At 39.2% G+C, this 25230-nt stretch overlaps 1 protein-coding gene and 1 pseudogene across 2 annotated transcripts in view; one reads left to right on the top strand and one right to left on the bottom strand.

Annotated features, from left to right (window-relative positions):
• ABCD3 (ATP binding cassette subfamily D member 3) overlaps positions 1 to 13616 on the bottom strand; it is an 82375-nt gene extending 68759 nt beyond the window's left edge. Inside the window, exon 1 of one of the 2 annotated variants that reach the window (XM_047870649.1) lies at positions 13110 to 13616. In XM_047870649.1, coding sequence (XP_047726605.1) covers positions 13110 to 13219 — 110 coding nt within the window. In that variant the 5' untranslated portion in view covers positions 13220 to 13616. The remainder of the gene's footprint in view (positions 1 to 13109) is intronic. The other variant, XM_047870650.1, reaches the window with a different exon arrangement.
• The window catches only part of LOC125171715 (poly(A) polymerase alpha-like), a 29527-nt pseudogene continuing 17820 nt past the window's right edge, over positions 13524 to 25230 (top strand).

A 25230-nucleotide genomic window follows, 5' to 3' on the forward strand; every position in this document is an offset into this window, starting at 1 on the left:
TCAAAATCCCAACATGCTGCTCTTAAAATTTATATAGAAGTAATACATAGTGGAAAGAGTTGATAACTGATAAACATTTTATATTTCATTTATAGGATCCACTACATTCATAAAATAGAGTTCTACCAAAGCATCTATAAAATAGCATTAAATATTTACTTGTGGTAAATCAATAGGTTCATAATGACACTTAAGAACAACTCATTGGTCACCTTCAGAGAACAAGGGAACTGACGGATTATTTTGAAAACTGGTAAATTAAGAAGCATGTATCTATCCTACCTTTCCTAATTGAATTGTACCACTGGGTAACCAAATAGTAAAGAAAAGTTTCTTATTATGGAAGCATTCCACCTTACAAATAAAGAATGACATTTCAAATATCACCATATTACAAGCCATAATAAATGCGCTGATCAAGGCATCAGGCAACGATGGCTGCTAAAAATCACAAAAAGAAACAACCAGACACTACATACATCTTGATGGAGAGTATCTCTCAACACCTAGAAGTATTCTTGTCCAAAAAAAATAAAAAATAAACAAAATCTAAACTTTGATGAAGCTTTTAGATCCAACTACTAATTTACAGGAAATACAGAGAATGAAGAAAAATGTATGCAATCAGTGCAATCTACAAACTGTAAGAAAGGGACAAGACAAAAAGCAAGCAGGACATGTAGATTAAAAGAGACAAGAAAACACACAACAATGCTTAGGAATGCACCTTTGGACAATAAAATTAAAAAAGAGACGTACAGATGCAATTAGTATAGAAGTCAGGATAGCAATTATATAGCAAGGGAGAGGAATGGGCTGTGATTGGAAGGGGCACATGGAAGCTTTCTGGAGTGGCTGGCAAAGATTTATTTCTAGACCTGTGTGTAGTTACAAGGGTGTTTATCTTAAAAGCAAAAAGTCATTAAGTGGGGCGCCTGGGTGGCGCAGTCGGTTAAGCGTCCGACTTCAGCCAGGTCACGATCTCGCGGTCCGGGAGTTCGAGCCCCGCGTCGGGCTCTGGGCTGATGGCTCAGAGCCTGGAGCCTGTTTCCGATTCTGTGTCTCCCTCTCTCTCTGCCCCTCCCCCGTTCAAGCTCTGTCTCTCTCTGTCCCAAAAATAAATAAACGTTGAAAAAAAAAAAAAATTAAAAAAAAAAAAGTCATTAAGTTATGTATGTGTTTTTATGCAGTTTTCTTTATCTGTAGGGTAATATACAATAAAAAGACATAAGAAATCTTAGACTATTTCGTGGATGATTCCAGTATTTTAGTATCAACATTTGCCATAAAATTTTAACAATTAATTTTGCATTGAACCTCAGACTTTTTTTTTAACTCCTGAGTGACTACTGACTGACTATTCTTTTGAATCTAAGCCCACCTGAAGGATTTGATAAAAATGCTTTATTCTGTCTTTTACCTTCCACATGGCTAATTCAAACTGAAACACTCTCATAATCAGGTACCATTTTTACCTGACTCATCACTGGTAAAACGAAGATAGTAAAACAACTATCCCAAAAGACCATTTGTAAGGAATAAATGTAAAATACTTAGAACAATGCTGAAAATATGGTAAGTGCTCAATAAATAGTTAATAGTCATACCTCCAGCTTCATGTCTTCACAGTCTGTTCTCAAATCATAACTCCATTAACTCCATGCCCTTGCTCATGCTGTTTTCCCCACACAGAAGACATTCTACCCCTACCCTCCACCCCCCCCCCCACGCCCATTAGCAAAACACTAAAATCTCTTAAAGTCAGACTCAAATGTGAAGTCTCCCAGGGTAACAACAGATACCAAATTAGCTGAATATGCTTTGATGAGCTTTATTTTCAATTTTATACTAATTTAATTGCATTCATTCAAAGCTGTTAATCTAGCAAAAGGATTACTAATGCATGTTTCTAAACAAACAAAAAAAACACTTAAGGGCCCCTGGGTGGCTCAGTTGGTTAAGCCTCAGACTTTTGGCTCAGGTCATGATCTCATGATTCATGAGTTCAAGCCCCGTGTCGGGCTCTGTCCTGACAGCTCAGCCAGAGCCTAGAGCCTGCTTCAGATTCCGTGTCTCCCTCTCTCTGCCTATACCCCACTTGCATGCTCTCTCTCTCTCAAAAATAAACATTTTATATAACAAATAAAAAGAAACCATTTTTTTTTTCAACGTTTATTTATTTTTGGGACAGAGAGAGACAGAGCACGAACGGGGGAGGGGCAGAGAGAGAGGGAGACACAGAATCGGAAACAGGCTCCGGGCTCCGAGCCATCAGCCCAGAGCCCGACGCGGGGCTCGAACTCACGGACCGCGAGATCGTGACCTGGCTGAAGTCGGACGCTTAACCGACTGCGCCACCCAGGCGCCCCAAAAAATAAACCATTTTTAAACACACTCACTATGGTTGTACTTAAGAAGACTTCAAATGTTCTTACTATGTACATTAGTTCCCACTGAAGAGCACAACCATCACTTAGTAAAAGAATTTTATCCTTGCATTTATGCAAGGCTGGATCATTGACAGAAATGCCTAAAACAAAAGTGATTTCTTCATAAAAAGACTGTCATAATGAGAGCAATGTTCTTAAGCAAGGGCCTGATGTGAAATTTTTTGTAGAAATGACTAGAAATGCCATTTTTAAACAACTCTAACATTCCATGCAAATCATTGCAAAAGAAATAACAATGGAGAAATACAGTACCCATTTTTATAAAATTCAATTTGGCATATATAATTGCAAAGAAAACTGTAAAGAGCCTATCTTTCTTCTTCATAATTCCAGCTTGTATTTTATTGTAATAGATTAGAAGGTAATGATATTCTTCAGGTCATGGATGAGAGTGACAATGATGGGGGGGGGGGGGGCGGGTGGAATTACAATTTATCCAAATGGACAACATGGTATCAGTTATCAGAAATGGTAAATTCTAAGAACAAGCACAAGTTCACCAAAAAGTCATGTGGAACCAAATTCATTCCCTTCTCTGAAGGGATCATGAAAATTCTGTAACCTTTGTTTACTATGCTACAAAGCATTTGACGATGGCCCAAATCAGGAGTTCTCCACCTTTTCCACGCAAAAGAAACCAATGCCACATACAGCATTAAGGTCTCATTTTCACAGCTCCATGACCAGAAAAGAAAGACCCTCCAGTAGTAACAACTTAAAGGACTTTAACTGGCCCAGTATGGATTAGATTCCTTGCCCTACTGTCAGAGTGCCAGGTCATTACTGGAAGGAAAGGTGTGAAAAGTGCTCGGTAAGTTGAAGATGAGAACCAATCCAACACCCAAAGAGTATCAATTAAAGAAAGGTTACAGAGGTATAAATCCACTGTTCTATACTTGGTCCTATCCAATAACTTAAATTTGTTGAGAAAATATACAGAAGGAATATTAATTAAATGAGCAGGATCAAAAAGAAAAAATTTAGAGTAAGTGGTATGTCCAAAGATAAGCATAAATACCTGCACCCAGTTTTAATTAAAAAAAAAAAAAAATCAAATACAACAACAGGTTAAGGAAGGCAAATGGAGGGAAAACAACTGTGTAAAGCTAAATATGAGTGAAGAGTATTGACGACTGTCACAAAAATAAATGTAATTCCCCTGATTTTAACAAAGCTTAGGATCACTAAGGAGATAACAAGCCATTCCACTCTGTGTCAGTCAGACCACACTTAAAATAATACTGAGTTTTAGACTTCTTCTTTAAGAGGTGGAGGAATGAGTATCATATTCAGAAAGCAGCAACGGAAAAAATACAGAGGCCTAGTAACTTAAATACCTTCCAAACTCTGAGAGTAAATGATTCTATCAATTCAAAAAGGCTTCTTGAGGAGATTTTCAGGGGCACCTTTGAGGAAATTTTTAGGAAGGCTCGACAGTTTTTGAGAACCCAATAGTGGCATGAACTAAGAAAAGTTCATAAGCTTTAATTGTATAATCGCATTTCTGGCAATTTATTCCAAGGAAATAATTCTGCAGAGACAGAAATGTTTACCTGCAAATATATTTAGTATTATCTAGAAAAATTACAGAAGCAAACTAGATGCCCAAAATAAATTATGATACAGTCACAGGAAAGAGTATGTATGTACTTCTTTAAAATTATAGTTATGAAGTTAATGATGAAACATAGGGAAGATGTCTACATGTTAAATGAAAACAGCAAAACACATACATTATAATTATGTAAAACTATATGCATATAAATGAGAAATAAGAGGTAATAAAAACAATATGTATGTTATAGTGACGACATTATGGACAATTTAATTTTTTTAATTGTCTTTAATGTTTCCACTGTATTGTTCCACTGTATTGTAACTGTGAAAAACAGATTATAAAACAATAATACCATTTTTATAAATTTCTAAGACTTGTTTTACCAATGCATATAAAAGGGGTCAGCTCCTAAATGGCTCATAATATACTTAAAAAGACAACATTCATAGCAAGAAAAATTTGTTATTTAAGATAAAAGTAACCACAGCCCTAAGAAATGAGCATCTCAGAAACAGAGTCATTAAACAATTTTTATCTGAAAGCCTACTATATGCCAGACATAGTTCTAGCCACTGAGGTTGTATCAATAAACAAAACAGACAAAAATTGCTGCCCTCATGGAGCTTACATCCTAAAGGCAGAGACATATAATAAACAAGATAAATATGTAAAATAAATATCACATTTGACTGATAAGGAAAAGCTAGGAAAGTGGACAGTGTGTGTATCGAGAATGCTTTTGTAAACTGAATGGCATTGGAAGGTCTCCCTGAGAAGTTATCTGAAGAAAGACTGAAAAAGGGGAGGGAGTTAGCAGTGTGGTACCTGGGGAAGAGCATATCAGGCAAGGCAACAGCAAGTACAAAAAGCCTTGAAAACGAATGCCTGGCCAGTGATGCTAATGTGCCAGAAACTGAGAAGTGTAATTAATTAAAGAGTTTGTACTCAGTCCCTGCCCAATAGACCCCAGACAGCTCTACTGTTCTGAGAACACTGCTTCTGGACTTGACCTGCATTAGTTGGTTTCAGTACACAGATGCTTTTCTTGGCAAATTCCTTCAGGTCTTTCGCTTAACCACCATCTTTTTATTCGGAGGTTCTAAATGGGGCCTAAAAACTCCATTCATAGTTCATCCCAAGAGTCTTATGCAGCTCCAGCCCCTCACCTGACTCATACTTGAACTTTGCAAAACATTTAGTGGGCCTGTCAAACTGAGCAAAGGGAAGCCAGCCCCTTCTAGAGCTTGATTTGAAAGGAACAGATCTCAGGAAGGAAAGAAAGCTGAATTTGAAGTATGCAGGAAAGCTGTAAAGTTAGTGGGGAGGGAGTACAGGGAGTAGAAGCTAGAGATATGAGAATATCCAAAAGGTACAGAGAAGATCTAGCAACAGGCCACATGGCTGAGGCTCAGGGAAAAATAGTCAACAAACTTAAAACAGTGGAAATATCAAAGGAATTTATAAATAAAAGAATGTCTCCATTTTAAGCTGTTCGCTATGCTGAGATATAATTCCTGCCACCACTCCCAAATTTTCAATAAAACTCTACCACAATTACCTGCTTTGTGGCTGATGCTTTACAGGAATCCAGGCAGATACTAAAAAGACAGGTTCAAGAGACAAGATGAAAAAATAAAAAAGAGAGACCATGTAAATGGGATCTAAAACAGCTTTTGCAAAGTGAAGGAAACTATCAACAAAACAAAAAGGCAGCCTGCTGAATGGGAGAAGATACTTGCAAATGATATATCTGATAATATCCAAAATATATATATATAAAAAAAAAAACTACAACTCAACAACCAAAAAAAATAAAAAATAAAAAAAAAAAAGGCAAAAAACAAATAATCCAATTAAAAATGGGCAGAGGATCTGAATAGACATTTTTCCAAAGAAGACATACAAATGGCCAACAGACACATGAAAAGATGATCAACATCACTAATCAGGCAAATGCAAATCAAAACCACAAAGAGGGGCGCCTGGGTGGCTCAGTCAGTTGAGTGTCCAACTCTTGATTTTGGCTCAGGTCGTGGTCTCACAATTTATGTGTTCCGGTCCACATCTGGGTCTGTGCTGGGGGTGTGGAGCCTGCTTGGGGTTCCTTCTTTCTCTCTCAAAATAGATGGATAAACATTTAAAACAAACAAAAACCAACAAACCACAATGAAATACCACCTTATACCTGTCACTATGGCTAAAATCAAAACAACAAAAAATAACAAGTGTTGTCAAGGATGTGGAGAAAAGGGAACCCTCATGAATTGTTGGTAGAATGTAAATTGGTATAACCACTGTGGAAAACAGTATGGAGGTTCCTCAAAATATTAGAAATAGAAATACCATATGATCCATTAATTCCACTACTGAGTATTTACCCAATGAAAACAAAAACACTAACTCAAAAATATACATGCAGGACGCCGGGGTGGCTCAGTTGGGTAAGCGTCCAACTCAGCTCAGGTCATGATCTTGTGGTTTGTGGGTTCAAGCCCCACGTCCAGTTCAGAGCTTGGAGCCTGCTTCAGATTCTGTCTCCCTCTCTCTCTGCCTCTCCCCTACTTGCGCTCTCTCTCAAAAATAAACATTAAAAAAAAAAAGGATACATGCACCCCTATGTTTATTGCAGCATTATTTACAACAGCCAGATATGAACACAACCTAAGCACCCACTGATAGATGAATGGATAAAGTTGTGGTAAACACACACACACACACACACACACACACACACACACACACACACCCGAGTATTACTCAGCCATAAAAAAGGAGATTTTACCATTTGAGACAAAATGGATGCACTCAGACAACAGTATGCTAAGTGAAATAAATCAGGGAAAGACAAAAACTATATGATTTTACTTATATGTGGGATCCCCCAAAAAACCACACAAATAAACAAAAAGCAGAAACAGACTCATACACAGAGAGATCTGATGGTAGCCAGAGGGATAGGGGTGGAGTGCGGGGGATGGGTAAAATGGGTGAAGGGGAGTGGAAAGTACAGGCTTCCAGTTACGGGATGAATAAGTCACAGGGATAAAAGGTACAGCACAGGGAATATAGTCAATGGTATTGTAACAGCATTGTACTGTGACAGTAGCTAGGTAAAAATTATCCTGTGATGCAAAGCATAACTAATAAACTTGTAAAATCACTATGTTGTAAAACAGTAACTAATGTAACACTGTACGTCAACTATACTTAGAGTTAAAATATATATATGTGTATATGTATACGTATATGTGTGTATACACATATACATATTAGAGGTGCCTGGCTGGTTCAGTTGGAAGAGCATGCAACTCTTGATCTCAGAGTCATGGGTTTGAGCCCCTCATTGGGCATAGAGATTAATTACAAATAAGACCTTTAAAAAAAATAAATTTAAAAAAATGAAAATATATATTTTAAAATTAAAAAAATAATAAAATAAAACAGAGCAGAGACAAAAAAGTGAAATAAGGTGTAATTAAGAAAAACACAATCTCCCTGAAACTCCTGAAAAATATTTGGGGGAGGAAACAGTGTTCCCACCATCTATATAGACCGGGCTCTGAAAAGGATAAAGGATCACTCTATAAGCTGGTTTACTTAGCTATACCCTGATAGCTGACAACTAGTTCACACCCAGTCAAGCAATTAAAAATGCCTCACCTTTTGCACATGTGAAGCTGGAGAGATTCCCAGCCAGGCTTGCAGATGTCAGATCTCACTGTGCTCCCAGCCTAATGACCTTTTGCAGAAGCCCCTCAATAAAATGGTTTGATCCAAAGGAAAAGGTATGCTAAATTCATGCTTCAGAAAGTTAAAAGAATCATTATTTAGATCATCCAGAGTTGTTGAATGATACTTCACGAAAAGGGTGACTCTAACCTAAACCTTAAAGGATAAGAGCTGAAAAACAGAAAATCTAGAGATATTCCAAGGATGGTTAATATGAATAAAGCTTCAAAACCTAGAATGAGTATGGCCTGTTCAGAGAACAGTGCAAAATTGCCTATTTGGAACACGGAGTACTCATTGGCAGGCAATGGCAGATAAGATTGGCCAGGTAAGGTGAGACCAGGTGAGGGAGGGCTCTGAAATTCAGGAAGAGAAATCTGAACTTGACAAGCATTCATGGGAAGGGAAAGAAACTGCTTTGTTCTGTTTTTGTTTTTCGTGTTTTTTGTTTGTTTGTTTGTTTGTTTGTTTGTTTTAAGATCATAAAATACTACAGCAGTGCAGACTGGTGTCTTTGTCTGCCCTCTAAAATTGGCTTATAATTTCCCACTCATGTAATTTCTACTCATGTTTTTACTGCTCCTACATCTCCAACTGTCTATCAGACAATTACACTTAAAAATTCCTCAATTACCCTATGTAATTTGTGTACCCCATAAAACACTTAATTGTCTATCCTGTAACATATGCAAACTAGGAATTTAAGAATGACACAGTACATGCCCTCAAGAGACTCAATATGATGCAGGCAGAAGCCAAGAAAACAAACTACTACAATACAGAGGGCAGAGTGCTAACTACTAAAGTCGAGAAATGCTTAGAGTATCATTAGAGCAAAGGACAACATCAATTTGGAAATCAGGAAAAGACAGAAAACACCTAAGAGAAAGTGTTAACTGGACTGAGTTTTGAAAGAAAATAAACACCAAAGGGTAGGGGAGAAGTAGTGGGGATGACAGTTATTGCAATCAAACTGCAAAGGCTGAGCAAACTCTCCTACTCAGAACTGCTATTCCATTTGGCTGGATGAGGATAAGAAGCAGCACGAAAGAACCAGATCATGAACACGATTTTCTCATGATAAGAACTTTGCATTTTAGAGGGGCACCTAGGTGGCTCAGTTGGTTAAGCGTCCAACTTCAGCTCAGGCCATGATCTCACAGTTCGTGGGTTCGAGCCCCAAGTCTGGCTCTGCACTGACCACATGGAGCCTGCTTGGGATTCTCTCTCTCCCTCTGCCTCTCACCCACTCGTTTTCTTTCTCTCTCTCTTTCTCTTTCTCTCTCTCTCTCTCAAAATAAACATCAAAAAAATTTTTTTTAATTTTAAAAAAGAATTTTGTATTTTAGAAGAGCCAAAAGACTTTAATGAAGGAATAACATGATCATATTTGTGTTTCTTAAAAAGAGTTCTGGTGGCAGTGGAAGCTGGATTAAAAAGGAACTACAAAGCATCTTCATATCACAAAATGCAACAAAAATCTGATAAAGGCTGCTATTAACGTTCAATTTATCTGCAGTTATCCATTCCTACCCCCTTTCTGGGCTTAGCTCATATTCTTCATAAAACCTTCCCTAACTTTTCTCAAACACATTAATCTCCCCTTTCTCAGAACTTCTAAGGCATATCTGTCTGTACAATGCATTCTGTAACCACCTTACATTTTTAACTAACTTGCATTTAAATTTCTTCTCCCTAACAAAAATGTATCCTTTCTAAGATGTCATATATTTTTTGAAGTTTATTTATTTAGTTTGAGAGAGAAAGAGAGAGTGCAAGCAGGGGAGGGGCAGAGAGAAAGGGAGAGACAGAATCCCAAGCAGGCTCTACACTGTCAGCACAGAGTCTGACACCGGACTTGAACTCACAAACCATGGGATCATGACCTGCATCAAAATCAAGAGTCAGATGCTTAACTGACTGAGCCACCCAGGCATCCCTGTCATACATTTTTTTAATGTGTGTGTAATACATACACACACACACACACACACACACACACACACACACTCTCCATCCCACAACATTCTGAAACCCATTAACTTCCTTTCAACTGATTATGCGTTCTCCTTTATCCATAAATAAAGATTCCACTATTCCCCATAAATAATAAATAAAATAAAATGTATGACTAAGCAAAATTAAGGTGAAAAAAGTATACTGTAGTGAGGAATGAACACAAGGCAACTTTCTAGGAAGACGAAAATGTTCTCATTTATGATAGGGGTATGTTACACTGCTGTACTGCATTTACGTAAAAAATGTATAAGCAAGATTTATACTGTTCAATATATATATTTACCTAAAAATCTGTAAAAATAAGGAGTGGGAGGCAAGGGGCTATAGATGAAACATGAATGGCAGAATGTTGATGGTACTTCTTCAGTGAAGTGTATATATAGGTAGTTATTCTGCCTACTTTGAAAAAACTGCATTAACAAAACTAAAAAATAACTCAGGAAGTTAAATTACTTGTTCTCCTAATGCTTGGAATAATGTGACATTATAACTTTTAAAGTGGCTTTTCTAGCTCTATTACCTATTTGATTCTAAGGGATATCTTCTAAGACAAACTTATTATTAAAAGCACAGATGAGGGGCGCCTGGGTGGCTCAGTCGGTTGGGCGTCCGACTTCCGCTCAGGTCATGACCTCGTGGTCCCTGAGTTCGAGCCCCGCATCGGGCTCTGGGCTGACAGCTCGGAGCCTGGAACCTGTTTCGGATTCTGTGTCTCCCTCTCTCTCTGACCCTCCTCTGCTCATGCTCTGTCTCTCTCTGTCTCAAAAATAAATAAATTTTAAAAAAAAAATTTTTTTTTAAATAAAAAAAAAATAAAAGCACAGATGAAAAAAGGTCAAGCAGCCACAGGTTCCTTAATTAAGCACCAGATAGGAAAATTAATTAGCCCTGTTACAAACGATGCCCGAAAAGCCAGTAAAATATAAAGGCAGAATTTTCTAATCTTCTAATCTTCAAACTGTGCAGCCAAAGATAGCATCTGAAAGATCTCCAAAAGTTTCTGGAAATATAACATCTACAAAAATAGACTCAATGCCATTCTTAATGGTTTTAAAGTAATTCACTTACTTTATCTCAGTAATTTAAACATCATGCTTATCGGCTCTTAATTTGCATTCTCCTCCCACAAAATATTTAATGTGGAAAATAAAGATTTTCCTTACTCATGCCAATACACAAGGTTAACAATCTTCTGTTCAGTAAATTAACTGTTGCATAATTTAATCCCCCAAAAAGTTTACTAAGTTTCTCAAAAAAGATAGTTTTAACGCATTTTACAATAAAATGTAAATGATAAAAACACCTAAAATTCAGTAAAACCATTTCTATTGTATTGTTTTGCTACTATTTCCCAGGAGATTATATTTAAAACTTTCCTTACTCGGGGCCCCTGGGTGTCTCAGTCTGTTAATTGTCCGACTTCGGCTCAGGTCATGATCTCACTGCACGTGGGCTCAAGCCCCGCTTCAGGCTCTGTGCTGACAGCTCAGAGCCTGGAGCCTGTTTCTGATTCTGTGTCTCCCTCTGTCTCTCTCTCTCTCTCTCTCTCTCAAAAAATAAGTAAATGTAAAATAAAATAACATAACATAAAATAAAATAAAACTTTCCTTACTCAATGATCTATGGTCTTATAAATCAGGAGCCACCTAAACTGTAACTGTAAAGGACATGAAGAGATGCTGAGATGCTGATAATATTCTTATCTGGGTACAGATCTGAAGGCTGATTACATGAGTGAGTTCTATCTGTAAAAATCTTGAAGCTCTCCACTTATGGGTACTTTTCTATATTACAGACAAACACATTACACATGTAATACTCTGATAAAACAAAGTAAGCCAGATCTGTTAGAGCTGTCCTCAAATCCCCTACCTGACACTAAAATACCTGTTCTATGCACTGAAACATTTCTCTAATAAAATTCAACGCTATTTTATAGCATTTAACATTTTGACATATTCCAGATAACAACTTCCATTTCCAACTGGGAGCTCAGAAAGCATACAATCCAATAGAAAAAAAACTGTTTATATTTTCCAGAATAAATCATTTTAAAAGCAAATTGAATAGAAGAAAAGTAAATTGGGGCTGTATTGTCTGGACAAAGATGCAGATCATTTTCAACTTTGTTAATCAAATTTAGAAAGGAAAAGAAAGACCATCACTTCAAACCTTAGTAAGATAGGGAAGACTTCTAGGAGAACGTTAGTAAACACTTCATGAAAGGAAGGTCACTTCTTAGTGATTTAGTCCTAAGTCTACTACTAGTCAGACATTTTAAGCAAAACAAAAACAAGAGGAAACAGTACCTGCCCAGGGAGATGAATGAAATAAAATACATGAGAGCGGTATGCCAAGATTTAACATGGAATATCCAATGAATGGCAAGAAAGCTTGGGAAGTAACCTTTCCTCATTCATTTGCTGAAGCCAAGTGTCTCCCAGCTAATAAAAAATTATGTCTGTAACCCCACAACAGTAACTCAATACTCTTTTCCTTCCTCTTATCTTACAATCGCCCAAAGTTAAAGCTAAACCTTAAGATTCTCTCGAGGAGAAAGCAGCGGAACATAATCAAAAAGGATCTTGATCCCCCAGCTAAATCACACTTTGACCTTCCACCTCAAGAGCCAGGGGAGGGAAACTTGCTTTCCAAATACTACGGAACCACTTGAGCCTTTCCGGATGAAATGCTAGGGAGTTCACTGACCCACCTCCATGGGGAAACCACTTTACAAAAGCAATCTTGCCAAATGGACCCAGGATAGTTGGCAGGAACCATCATCACGACTTTCAACAGCAACTACTAGGGAATCGTGTCAAACCCCAGCCAAGTGACTGAGACAACAGCCTCCAGCCTGGCGAGTACAATTCTCAGTCTCAAATCATACATACACGTCCACAAGGCAAACCCACGGTCTCTCAGGAAATGAGATGACAAAACTAGAACATACCCAGAAAGTTGGCACAGCAGGTGGGCTGGGGGCAACAGCCTCGCGGCCAGGGCACAAGAATGCCAGCGGGCGCTGGAGAAAGATTCACACTCCTGGAGGCAGTGAAAAGGCACAGAGAGCACTGGAAACGAGGCCCCGGGGCAGAGGCACAGGTTTGCTAGAGGGTGTGGGGAGTCACATCCCGGGGGCAGAGTGCGGGGCGCAGGGAACACTGGGGACAACGGCGCCGCAGGGAAATCCAGACACCCTGACATTGGAACCTGGCAGTAGCCGTGGCCGGCCTCTACGCTTGACCCCGCCGGGCAAAGGGACCCGCCACCCGGCGCCAGGAGAGAAGGGAGAGCGCGCGGGGCGCGCCCGCTCGGGCCCGGGAAGGCGGCGCGGCCAGGGGCCTTCTTACCCGTGCAGGCCGAGGGCGCGGCGCCTCTTGTGAAGCAGGCAGAGCAACAGGAGCGCGGCCCCGGCCAGCGTGGAGTTTCGCGCCGTCAAGTACTTGCTGAAGGCCGCCATAGCACCGCCAGTGCAAGCGAGACGGGAACGGGGACGCGGCGGCAGCGACGGCGGCGGCAGCGGACACCCTAGTGCAGGAAGCGCGGGGCAGACTGGGAGGAGAGGGGCGCGCGGATGGAGGGTGGTGCCGGCCGCGCAGGACCGCCCCCTAGCGCGCGCCGCCGCGTCGCCCGCGCGCTGGAGCCCACCACCGACTTCAGCTCGGCGGGAGCGCGCGCGGGCGCCACGGAGGCCGGAACAGTCCTGGGATGCTTTCTGCGCACGCGCGGACCCCCGCAGGGTCGCCGGGATTGCCGGCGCTGAGATGCTGTGGGTCTTTGGTCTGGTGCTCGTTACTTCTCCCCGGCCTGGTTGCTTCCCTTGCCTCACCTCTACTCCCACCTCCGCGCACACCGACCCTTCCCAAGAACTGGAAAAGCGAGCCTGCCCTGCACCGGACCTGGTGGGACCTGCCACTCCACCTCCCCTTTTCCCCCCCTGCACGGTGAAGGGCCGTTACCACCCTCTTAAAGGAGCGCAGGAAGAAGGGGAATGGCCTCATCACAGAACATTTACACAAAACCGAAGGCACCGTAATTATTCAGACGAAAATTCGGAAACTCCGAAGAGATATAGGAAAATGTGGGAAGAATGACTACAAATCGAGAACCTTTTTGCAAGCCAGTTTTTCTAAGCCAAGGGTTATAATCTCTAGGGGACTGTGGAATCAGTTTGGTAGATTGAGACCATCTGTGTGTCTATGTGTGTTGGAGAGAGAGATCGGTAAGGATAGACGACAGAAAAATCTCATAGTGCATCACATGTAAACGAGTTGTTTTGAGAAATTTTTATTCCAGTCTTGTATCCATGTGTCCCAAGCAGTGATAAAGTGTATTTCTTTAATGTGGGTCTGATCAAACAAAAAGCTTGAGAAACACTGTTCTTTGCAAAGGGACATTCAGAAATAACAATCGTGCGTTGTGGGAGTGTTGGCCTTACTCCCAGAATCAGAAGGGCATTACAGATTACAGCATTCTTCTGGCTGGCACTATGCTGCAGAAATCATTATCCCTAGCATTTAGACTGGCATATGTACAGTAACTTAGTGAATCCTTGTCTTCGGTTAAAGAAGCTGGAGTCAGAAAATAAATGCATAAAACCTTGCATAATAAAAACATATTGAAGTAGCCTACGTGTTAAAGTAGCCCATATTAAAGCAGCCCACAAAACTTTTCCTAGGTGTTTTCCCAGTATAAACTGGGAGATAACCTAATACAGATTACAAGAATCACAAAGGGGGTGGGGGCTTAACTGTTTACATTTTTCGAAGGTGGAGCTTTCTACTAAATTCTCCATTTGGCATGTAGACATTTTCATTACCTCATTCAACAATTAGGCAATTTGGTACGCACAGAGGTTACAAAGATAAACAGATCACAATCCCTGTTCTCCAAAGGCTGGTAGAGGAGGAAAAAATATGAAAAAAAAAATATTTTTTTAAATCTTTTTTAATGTTTTATTTATTTTTGAGAGAGAGAGAGACAGAGTGTGAACAGGAGAGGGCAGACAGCATTGGAGACAGAATCGGAAGCAGGCTCTAGACCCTCAGCTGTCAGCACAGAGCCTGACGTGGGGTTCAAACCCACAAACGGTGAGATCATGACCTGAGCTGATGTTGGATGCTTAACCGACTGAGACACCAGGTGCCCCTGAAAAAAATTATAAATATGTAAGTGTCACATTAAAGGTATGGACAAAGCACTATGACAGCATGAAAAAAGAAAATGTTTAGTTTTGACAAGGACTTTCAATTAGGGCTTGACAGAAAATGATTTTGTAGCTGAATCCTAAAGGACAGAGAAAGAGCCATGCAAGAGGACAAGAGGGAATATTACTAATTCACCAATAAATTGCATAGTAACATAAAAGTGTTAGGAACCATAAGAGAAAGTCACATATTATCTTGAAGTTTGTAGCAATGAAGGAAGGGCATGCAAGTTTAGAGGAAAGATATATTTAGGAAATAGACTACAGATCAGAGGAAAGATAAAAATGACTCATTGGGCAAGATATTCTAAAAGGTACCCTTGTTCAAAAAGCATAAGCGATTCTAAAAAAATGAAATCAGTTCATGTGTGTTCAAATAATTTTAGCTGTTCATAAAGCCCATCAGGTAAAACCACAAAGGACAAACCTGTAACCCAACAAAGTTAAGTTTATTAACTTGCTACAGAGAGGATGCCACACAGCAGAGGAATTACGGGTGTGTCTCCAAAAAAAAAGGAAGAAATGGGGGTCATTATACTATTAGAAGAAGGGAGTTTAGATAAAATCTAAATGAAACAGTATTTAATAGACTCAGCAAATCAGATCTGTATATAAAGAGTTAATAATCAGACCTGAGTTGAGAAGTCTACTCTGGGTTCTATTCCCTTAGTAACTTAAATTTAAGAGCAATGTAGAATGTTGTGTCCAAAAACCCCTTTTCTGAAACTCAGAGGCAGCTTCTCCAAGTCAAAGTGACTTACTTCGATGGTTTACATCTCCCTCTCTCTCACTAATATGAGTTTGAAACAACAGAGTTTCTGACAACTTAAGATTTTAGAGAACAAATTTCCTCAGTACATGCCCTCTGATAATTAACCAAAGCAATTTTTCAGGTCCACACTTTATAATAGTTAATAATTAAGAAAAATGTGATTTTATTGGAAGCTATCCAAGAGCTCTGATTTTTACATCTCCGTTAACAATCAGGCAATTTGGTATGCACAGGATAGCGGACAGAGAAAAGGGCACAGGGAGTTAGAGAATCTGGAAAGCCTCTTGAAGAGTTGTTATGTTAGCCATACTCCATTATCCTCCCCAATGATCCTTGCTTTCCAGTATTCATGCCCTTGTGTAATCTCCCTCACATCAGGATTAGTCTTTGTGACAGAAAGAATGTGAAGGTGACAGCATGTGACTCCTGAGACCAGATCATAAAAGGCAATGTGGCTTCCACCTTGGTCTCTTGGATTGCTTGCTCTCAGGGAAACTACGAAGCACACTCAAACAACTCTAGAGAAGAATTATGGATTCCCACCAAGAGCCAGTACCTGCTTACCAGCCTTGGAAGCAGAATCTTCCACCTGCACGGGTGAATGCAGCCTTATGAACGATCCAGAGCCAGAACGCTCCACCAAGATTCTCCAAAATAACCCATAAAAACTGTGAGAGACAATAAATGTTTACCATTGTTTTATGCCACTAAGTTTGGGGGTAATTTGTCATGCAGCTGATGTGATTGGGGCCAAGCCTTGAAAAACAGATGGAAGGAAGGGGCTTTAAGAGAAGAACTGCCTGGGTGGCTCAGTGGATTAAGCGTCCGACTCTTGGTTTCAGCTCAGGTCATGACTTCACAGTTTGTAAGTTTGAGCCTTGCCTCAGGCTCTTGCGTTGATGGCACAGTGCCTGCTTGGGATTCTCTCTCTCTCCTTCTCTGTCTGCCCCTCTTACGTCTCTCTCTCTCAAAATAAATAAACTTTTTTAAAAAGGAGAAGATATAACAGAAGCAAAGATACAAAGACAAGAAGGCACAAAGCAAGATGATTAAGTCTGGTGTTGAGTGGAGGTTCATGAAAGGGTGTGAAATAAGAAAAAAGCTTGAAATGTTTAATGGAGGTCAAGGTGAAAGATCTAAAACACCCATTCAACCAGGTAGAATTTTATTCTGCATGTAAGAGGGAGGAGTCCAGGTTTGGGGGAAGAGTTATGATCTCAGCTTTTATTTAAAAAGACCATGCCAGTGGCAGCGTGTAGGATGGATTGCAGGAAGAAATACCAAGCAGAGAATCCAGTCTGAACACTCTTGAAATAATCTAGGTGAAAGGTTGTAAGTACCTGAGTCAGGCAGCACAGAGCAAACAGGAAGGAAAACACTTTGTGGGTTCAAATTGGATGGGGTTGGTGAGATTGTTATTTAATGGAAAGGAAAGTTTTCAATTTACTTTGAGATTTCCTGGTTGAGTGCCTGAGAGGATGACATTAGTTACCTGAAGTCAGGAGCACAGAAGTGGAACATTCTTGCCAGGGAAGATAATGCAGATGACTGATTCCTCGCTAGTTCCTAATCACCAAGGTAAATTCCAAATCCGCCTTGAAGCACCTTACACAAAGCTAGTTATGACATAAGCCCTGCCTACCTCTCTGAATTCCTACCCTGGCACTCCTCTCCTGGAAAAGACATATTCCACCTCTGCCCTAGGAGATAAATACACACTGATATTCCCCCTCTGTGGTCTTCCCTAGAATATTCTATTCCTTCTACCTGAAATACCAACCCCTTTCTCCCCTAATATCCTCACTCCCCACTCAGTTCATCCTTTAAAATAAAGCTTTGATGGTCTCCTCCTGCAAACTGTCTTTTCTGACCACATTTCCCAACTCCCCACCTCCTGCCAAGTTAATCATTCCCTTTGTGCTACCTCTGTCTCATATGTAATTCTATTAATGAATAGTTGCATGTTTTTTTTTTTTAATTTTTTTTTTCAACGTTTATTTATTTTTGGGACAGAGAGAGACAGAGCATGAACGGGGGAGGGGCAGAGAGAGAGGGAGACACAGAATCGGAAACAGCTCCAGGCTCTGAGCCATCAGCCCAGAGCCCAACGCGGGGCTCGAACTCACGGACCGCGAGATCGTGACCTGGCTGAAGTCGGACGCCCAACCGACTGCGCCACCCAGGCGCCCCTAGTTGCATGTTTTTAAAGAGAAACTAGCATTCATTTCTCTAACATGGTAAACACCTCAAGTCACCAGGAAAAATTCATCATTTTCATCTTTGCTTAAAAAAGAATCACTTGTTGGTAAGTTGCATTGTTTGTAGGAATGCAAACTGGTGCAGCCACTGTGGAAAACAGTGTGGAGTTTCAACAAAAAGTTAAAAATAGGACTTAACTTACGGCAGAGTGCTGCCCTAAGTCATACGGATTAAAACCATATGCACTTACTATTGTGTTTTCTGTTATTTAGAGTAAATATATCCTCAGGTCCTATACAGTGTTAGCCAGAATCTCAGTAAGTGTTTGTTAAACTGAGCAAATTGATTTCGAGGAGCTAAAAGGAATACCTGGTGGAAATGCTCAGCAAGTAATCAAAAAATTAAGAACTAGTTTTTAGGAAAAAAGATCAGTACTAAACATTTATTTATATGAAAATATTTATTAACGACTTACTATATGCCAGGAACTGGGACCAGTGGTGATAAAAACAAAACAGTCTTCATGCAGAACAGTCTAGTAGGGGAACACATACTAATCAAATACTCATAAATATAAAATCCCAGATATAATAAACAGTTTTAGTTATACACTCAGAAAAAAATGTATATGGACTTAGAGGTCTTCATATACAAAAAAGAGAATATTTGGAACTGAAAAAGAATTAGAAAGAAGAATGGGCAGTTGGGAAGTGAAATATAATCCTGTAGAACACATATATTTGATCAATGGAGGAAAGAAAACAATCCAGGACAGTGAGAATAATTAAAGAGGCAATATGGGAATCTGGAGTCATGAGGATCACAGAAGTCACGATGGAAGAGTTTCCAGAAGGGTATAGGAATGGTGATTGAGATTGTCAGTAAGTATTGGATATCTATTTCTTTATGAAGCCTTTTCTGGACTCTGTTTTCCTTCCCTTGGTGTCCCCAAAGCACTCTGTTCAGATTTCTGTCACAGCTTCTATAATGCTTATTTATTTAAATGGAAGGAATCATCACAAGGGAAGAAACCAAGTCTTATTTTTTGTCTAATCCCGAATCATCTGAAAAATGACTATGATCCATACATACTTCATTCTCCAAACAGAATAATTTCCAAATTGCTCAAAGAATGAACAAAAAGAAAAAACAATTAAAGAAACCACAAAACTATGAGAAAAAAAGAGAGGAAAGAATTCTTCATGAAATAATTATCTTATAATCTTGGTATGGGGAAGACCTTCACAAATATTAAAATCCAGAAGCTATCAAAGAAAAAAATTAATAAATTTGGCCTCTTAAAAATAATTTCTTGAGGTACCTGAGTGTCTCAGTTGGTTAAGTGTCCATCTCTTGATCTCAGGGTCATGAGTTCAGCCCCACATTGGGCTCCATGCTTGGCATGAAGCCTACTTTAAAAAAGTTTTTTTCATGACAAAAACCACTGCAAACAGAGCAGAAAGAAAACTGTAGGAAAAAAAAAAATTGTACTTCATTTCATAGACCACTGGTTATTTTCCTAAAAGTACCTTCAAATCTGTAAGAAAAAGGCCATAATCTGAATTTTAAAAATGGGTAAATAATATGAGAAATATAGTTCATATAATAAAATATTAAAATTAATAGGAAAAGATGTTTTTCTCACACATAGAGAAAATAAAGCCTCACTTAGATACTACTCTCACCTATCAAAATGGCAAAGATCCAAAGTTTGATAACACATTATGTAATTTTTTATTAACATTTCTGGGAGGTATGTAAATTAGTACAAATTGTAGAACAATTGATCAATAGCTTAAAAATAGTTAGAAATGCACACATCCTATGACTCAGTAAATTACTTCAGGGAATTGACTCTTTAAATGTACTCTCAGGCAGTGAAATATCATAGATATAAGGTACCTTTGTAAAAGCAAAGAATTAGGAACATTCTTTAAGTCCCACAAGTGGAGGACAGGTTAGATGAATGTGATGGAATATTGATTATATGTACTAATATGAAATGATCTCAAAATATAACATTAAGCAGAAGAAAGAGCCAGGAGCAGAATAGTATGTTAAATGTTACCATTCATAAAAAGAGTAGAAAGGAAATAACATATACTTATTTGCTGATGGGCAAATATAATATCTTTAGAAGGATATTCATGAGGTTGATAATATTGACTGTAGGAAAGGTAACTGAGTGGGGGTAAGATGCAGAAAGAAATATTTACACTGAATAAATTGGTATCTTTAAGTTTTTAACCATGTAAATACATCATATATTACATTTAAGAAAATTTCTAATGAGGTGAAGTTCACATAACAAAATTAAATATTTTAATCTTTTAAAAAACTTTTTTAATGTTTATTTTTGAGAAAGAGAGAGAACAAGAGAGAGAGAGCTCAAGCAGGGAAGGGCCAGAGAAAGAGGGAGACACAGAATCCAAAAACAGGCTCCAGGCTCTGAGCTGTCAGCATAGATCCCAACACCGGGCTTGAACATCATGACCTGAGCCAAAGGCGGATACTTAACCAACTGAGCCACCCAAGCACCCCTAAAATTAAGTCTTTTAAAGTCAACAATTCAGCGGCATTTAGAACACTCACAAGATTATGCAACTACCACCTCTGCCTAGATCTAAAATATTTTCATCGTTCCAAAAGAAAACCCCATACCTAGTAAGCAGTTGCTCCCCACTCTCCCTTGATCCCAGCCCCAGCAACTACCAATCTGCTCTCCATCTCTATGGATTTATCTATTCCAGATATTTCAAATAAACGAAATCATCCATTGTGTGACATTTTGTGTCTGGATTATTTTACATAGCATAATGTTTTCAAGGTTTATCCACATTGTAGCATTTATTAGTACTTCAATCTTTTTATGGCTGAATAATAGTCTATGTTATGAATCAGCCACTTTTTTTTTCAACTTTTTTTTTTGTTTGTTTTGTTTTGTTTTTTATTTATTTTTGGGACAGAGAGAGACAGAGCATGAATGGGGGAGGGGCAGAGAGAGAGGGGGAGGGGCAGAGAGAGAGGGGGAGGGGCAGAGAGAGTGGGAGACACAGAATCGGAAACAGGCCCCAGGCTCCCGAGCCATCAGCCCAGAGCCCGACGCGGGGCTCGAACTCACGGACCGCGAGATCGTGACCTGGCTGAAGTCGGACGCTTAACCGACTGCGCCACCCAGGCGCCCCAGCCACTTTTTTTATTTACCCACTCATCAGCTAATGGACATTTGGATATTGTTAATAGTGCTGCTATGAACAGATATGTTGAAGTATTTGCTTGAACACCTGTTTTCAATTCTTTGGGATATATACCTAGAAATATAATTACTTGGACATATGGTAATTCTATGACAATTTTTTTTTTTTACATAAGCCTTTCATGTAACGTGAGTCTTGAACTCACAACCCTGAGATCAAGAGTCTACTGACTGAGCCAGCTAGATGTCCTATCTATGTTAAATTTTTTGAGGAGCCACCAAACTCCTTTTCACATCAACTGAATTATTTTATATTCCCACCAACAGTGAATGAGGGTTTCAACTTCTCCCTGTTCTCATCAACACCTATTATTTGTTTGTTTGTTTTTATTATAGCAATCTTAGTGAATGTGAATTGTGGTAATGATTTGCATCTCCCTAATGACCTACGATGCTGAGTATCTTTTCATGTGCTTGCTGGTCATTTGCGCACCTTCTCTGGAGAAATGTCTTTTCAAGTCAAGTAAAGTTCTTTATGTATTCTGGTCATTAGATCCTTATCAGATACATGATTTGCATATAGTTTTTTCCATTCTTTAGGCTGTCTTTTCACTTTCTTGATAATGTCCCTTAATGCACAAAACTTTTTAATTTTGTTCAAGTCAAATTTATCTATTTTTTCCTTTGTTGCTTGTACTTTTAATGACATATCAAAGGATCCACTGCCAAATCTAAGGTTATGAAAATGTATTCCCTGTGTTTCTTCCTAAGTGTTTTATAGTTTTAGCTCTTACATTTGGATCTTTGATCCATTTGGAGTTAATGTTTTTTTAATTTTTTTAATTAAAAAAATTGTTTTAATGTTTATTTTTAAGAGAGAGAGACAGACTAAGTGCGAGGGAGGGACAGAGAGAGAGGGAGACACAGAATCCAAAATGGGATCCAGGCTCTGAGCTGTCAGCACAGAGTCTGATGCAGGGCTCGAACCCATGAACCACAACATCATGACATGAGCCAAAGCCAGAAGTCAACCGACTGAGCCACCCAGTCACCCCTTTGTTTATTTTTGAGAGACAGACAGAACACGAGCAGGAGTGTGGAGCATAGAGAGAGGGAGACACCGAATCCGAAGCAGGCTCTAGGCTCTGAGCTGTCAGCACAGAGCCTGATGAGGGGCTCAAAGTCACAAACCTTGAGATCATGACCTGAGCCAAAGGCAGACGCTTAACTGAATGAGCCACCCAGGCACCCCTACAGTTAATTTTTGCATATGATGTGAAGTATTTGTCTAATTTCATTCTCATTTCATTTGTCTCATTTGCATGTGGATCTCCATTTATCCCAGAACTATTTTGAAACTGTTATATATTTAAAATGAAATTGAAATATAAAACAAATAGATAAACTTAGTCTTTTTTCCTTTTGGGATGGAGGGTGTCAAAGTTCTGGAGTCTAACACTTCACAAAGGCTTTGTAGAGGCCCCTCCATCTATCAGTCCTCTGCACTCACTGTGACTGGAGTGTCATTGTCTCAGCCTGCACATTTCCCTTCAAGTCAGGAGATCTTGGATGAGGCTAGGTGTTCTGACCTAGCCTCCAGCTGGAGCTGGTACTCTACACAGTTAAAGAACCCCTGTCTCCTGCATTCTCTGGCAGGACCTTTTCATTCTCCTCAAACCCCAGGCTCCCTTTAAGCTTTGATGATCAAAAGTCATGCAGCCCTCGTACAGAGCCCAGCTGAGGTAATGATGCATAGAACTTGCTCCCTGAGTAGGAGAAGGGAATGGGAAAACTGATGAGAGAAAACAAAACTGATATCTTAAGAAATTATCCTGCTACACGTGTATGGGGAATCTATAGGAAAAGGTGGGTGAATTCTTCTATAACCTATGTATCAGAAAAGGTGTTCTAACTATGACTAACAAATCCTGATGCAGTAAAAGAAAAAAAATAAAAAATATAAGTAATGAAAATTTTTAAGCTTTGATATGTCAAAAAACAGTGTAAGCAATGTCAAAAGATAAATGACAAACTAGAAGAACATATTTGCAAACTGTTTTGCAGATAATGGGCTAATCTCCCGAATTTATAAAGAATTTATAAAACTTGGGGGAAAAACAAAGAAAAATGGACAAATGACAAAAAAGACAATTCACAAAAAGAGATATAAAAAAATGGCCTTTAGATATATTGAAAGATGTTCAACTTCACTCATAAGAGAAATGAAAAATAAACTCTACTGATATACATTTCTTACCTGTAACATCGGCAAAAATTGAAAAGCTTGACAATGTTACTCTGTGAGAAGACCATGGGGAAAACAGACACCCTCATACATCACTGTGAGAATGAAAAAAGTATGGGGAATTTGGCAATATGGAAACAAATATAAAACCATACATGCATATATGCCTCAACCCAGCAATCTTACTTCTAGGAATTTAGATACACAAGGAAGTAGGTACACTCCAGAAATTTAAACAAAACAAAACAAAACAAAACAAAAAAACATATAGGCACAGGATTACTTCTTCTTGAAGCATGATTTGATGTTATGAAATAATGGAAACTAATCAAAGACTTAAATATAGGATATGGATTGAAAAATCTTTGGCACAGACACACAATGAATTCTATGCAGCTGTAAAAAATAACAGAGCAGATCTCTAAAAACTGCAAGGAAGTTATTTCAGGAGGTACCCTTAAGATTTTAAAAAAGCATAAGAGAGGAGCCTAGGTGGCTCAGTCAGTTAAGCATCCAGCCCTTGGTTTTGTATTGGGTTATGATTGCAGCCCTTGGTTTTGTTTTGGGTTATGATTGCATGGCTCATGGGTTTGAGCCCCACATTGGGCTCCATGTGGACAGTGCGGAGTCGGCTTGGAATTCTCTCTCTCTCTCCCTCTCTCTGCCCCTCCCACCCCAAAATAAATAAATAAGCTTAAAAAAAAATAAAGCATAAGAGCTTAAACAGGTCCTACCTTTTACATACAAAAGAAGAGAAAATGGGATATATACATATATTTGCTTATCTTTACAAAAAGAAACGCTAACCAGCAAACCAGATAACAATGAAATTGGTGGCATACAAAGGGTGGGAAGAAAGAGGATGGGAAGGGATGTGAAGGGAGTATCACTTTTCTGAGAATATCTTTTTGCAAAATTTTGGATCTTGAAAGCATATTTATGTCCTACACATTCAAAAATTAAATTCAAACGCTAAGAATGGGAGGAAAATAAAAAACTCTAAGCAAAAGAAAAGACACGAACCTAACCGTATTTCAAACGAATACCAGAACCATACTGGAAGGAAAAAGATTAAGGAAGAAAAGAACCAAGGAAGGAAAGATGGAAAGAAGCCAAGTAACTTACAGATAAATGTTTGACTGTACACCCTTAGTCTTGGGCAAGGTGGGGAGTAGAAAAGAATTACAAGTGAATCTTGGACTCATTTTAGAGATTCGTTTATTATAGTAGTGTCAGCAAAGTGATTCTAAGTTACGTTAGAGTGTATTACAGGACTGAGCAACATACAGATGTTGTTGGGAGCTAGATATCTTGTGGAGAGAGGGAGCATACAAATAAGGAATGGAAGAAAATGAGAAAAGGATGCTGAGGGGATGGATTGGAATTGGAGATCCAGGCATGAATTTATGACTTCTAAAATATGTATATGGTGTGTGTGTATAAGTATGTATGTGTGGGAGGCCGGACCCCGGTGCCAGGCTGAGACCGGGTCGAGCAACGGCTCCCTGTTGACTCAGCCAATCCGGTGGTTCCCCCTCCCATTCCCCCACTTGCAAAGGCATACGAAAGCCTTGTCAAGGCTGAGAAAGCTAATTCCTGAAGCCTGTGGTCTGTGGGTGTTGGCAGTAATATTACCCCCTTTTTCTACCCCGGGTGAAAGAGAAACAAACAGGGGAACTGTGTTTGGCTAGCAATCTATCAACAAGGTCTTGTTGTGACCCGTTTAGAAAGTTCAAGGTACACAGAACTAAATGTTTTGGCTGGCAGCGATCATGTGAAACCTGTTTATTCTTAGAATGACCTGATCCATAAGAGTCTTGATATAAAAGATTGTGTACAGCAACAATAAAGCC

The sequence above is a fragment of the Prionailurus viverrinus genome, chromosome C1, assembly GCF_022837055.1.
Source record: "Prionailurus viverrinus isolate Anna chromosome C1, UM_Priviv_1.0, whole genome shotgun sequence".
Lineage (NCBI taxonomy): Eukaryota > Metazoa > Chordata > Mammalia > Carnivora > Felidae > Prionailurus > Prionailurus viverrinus.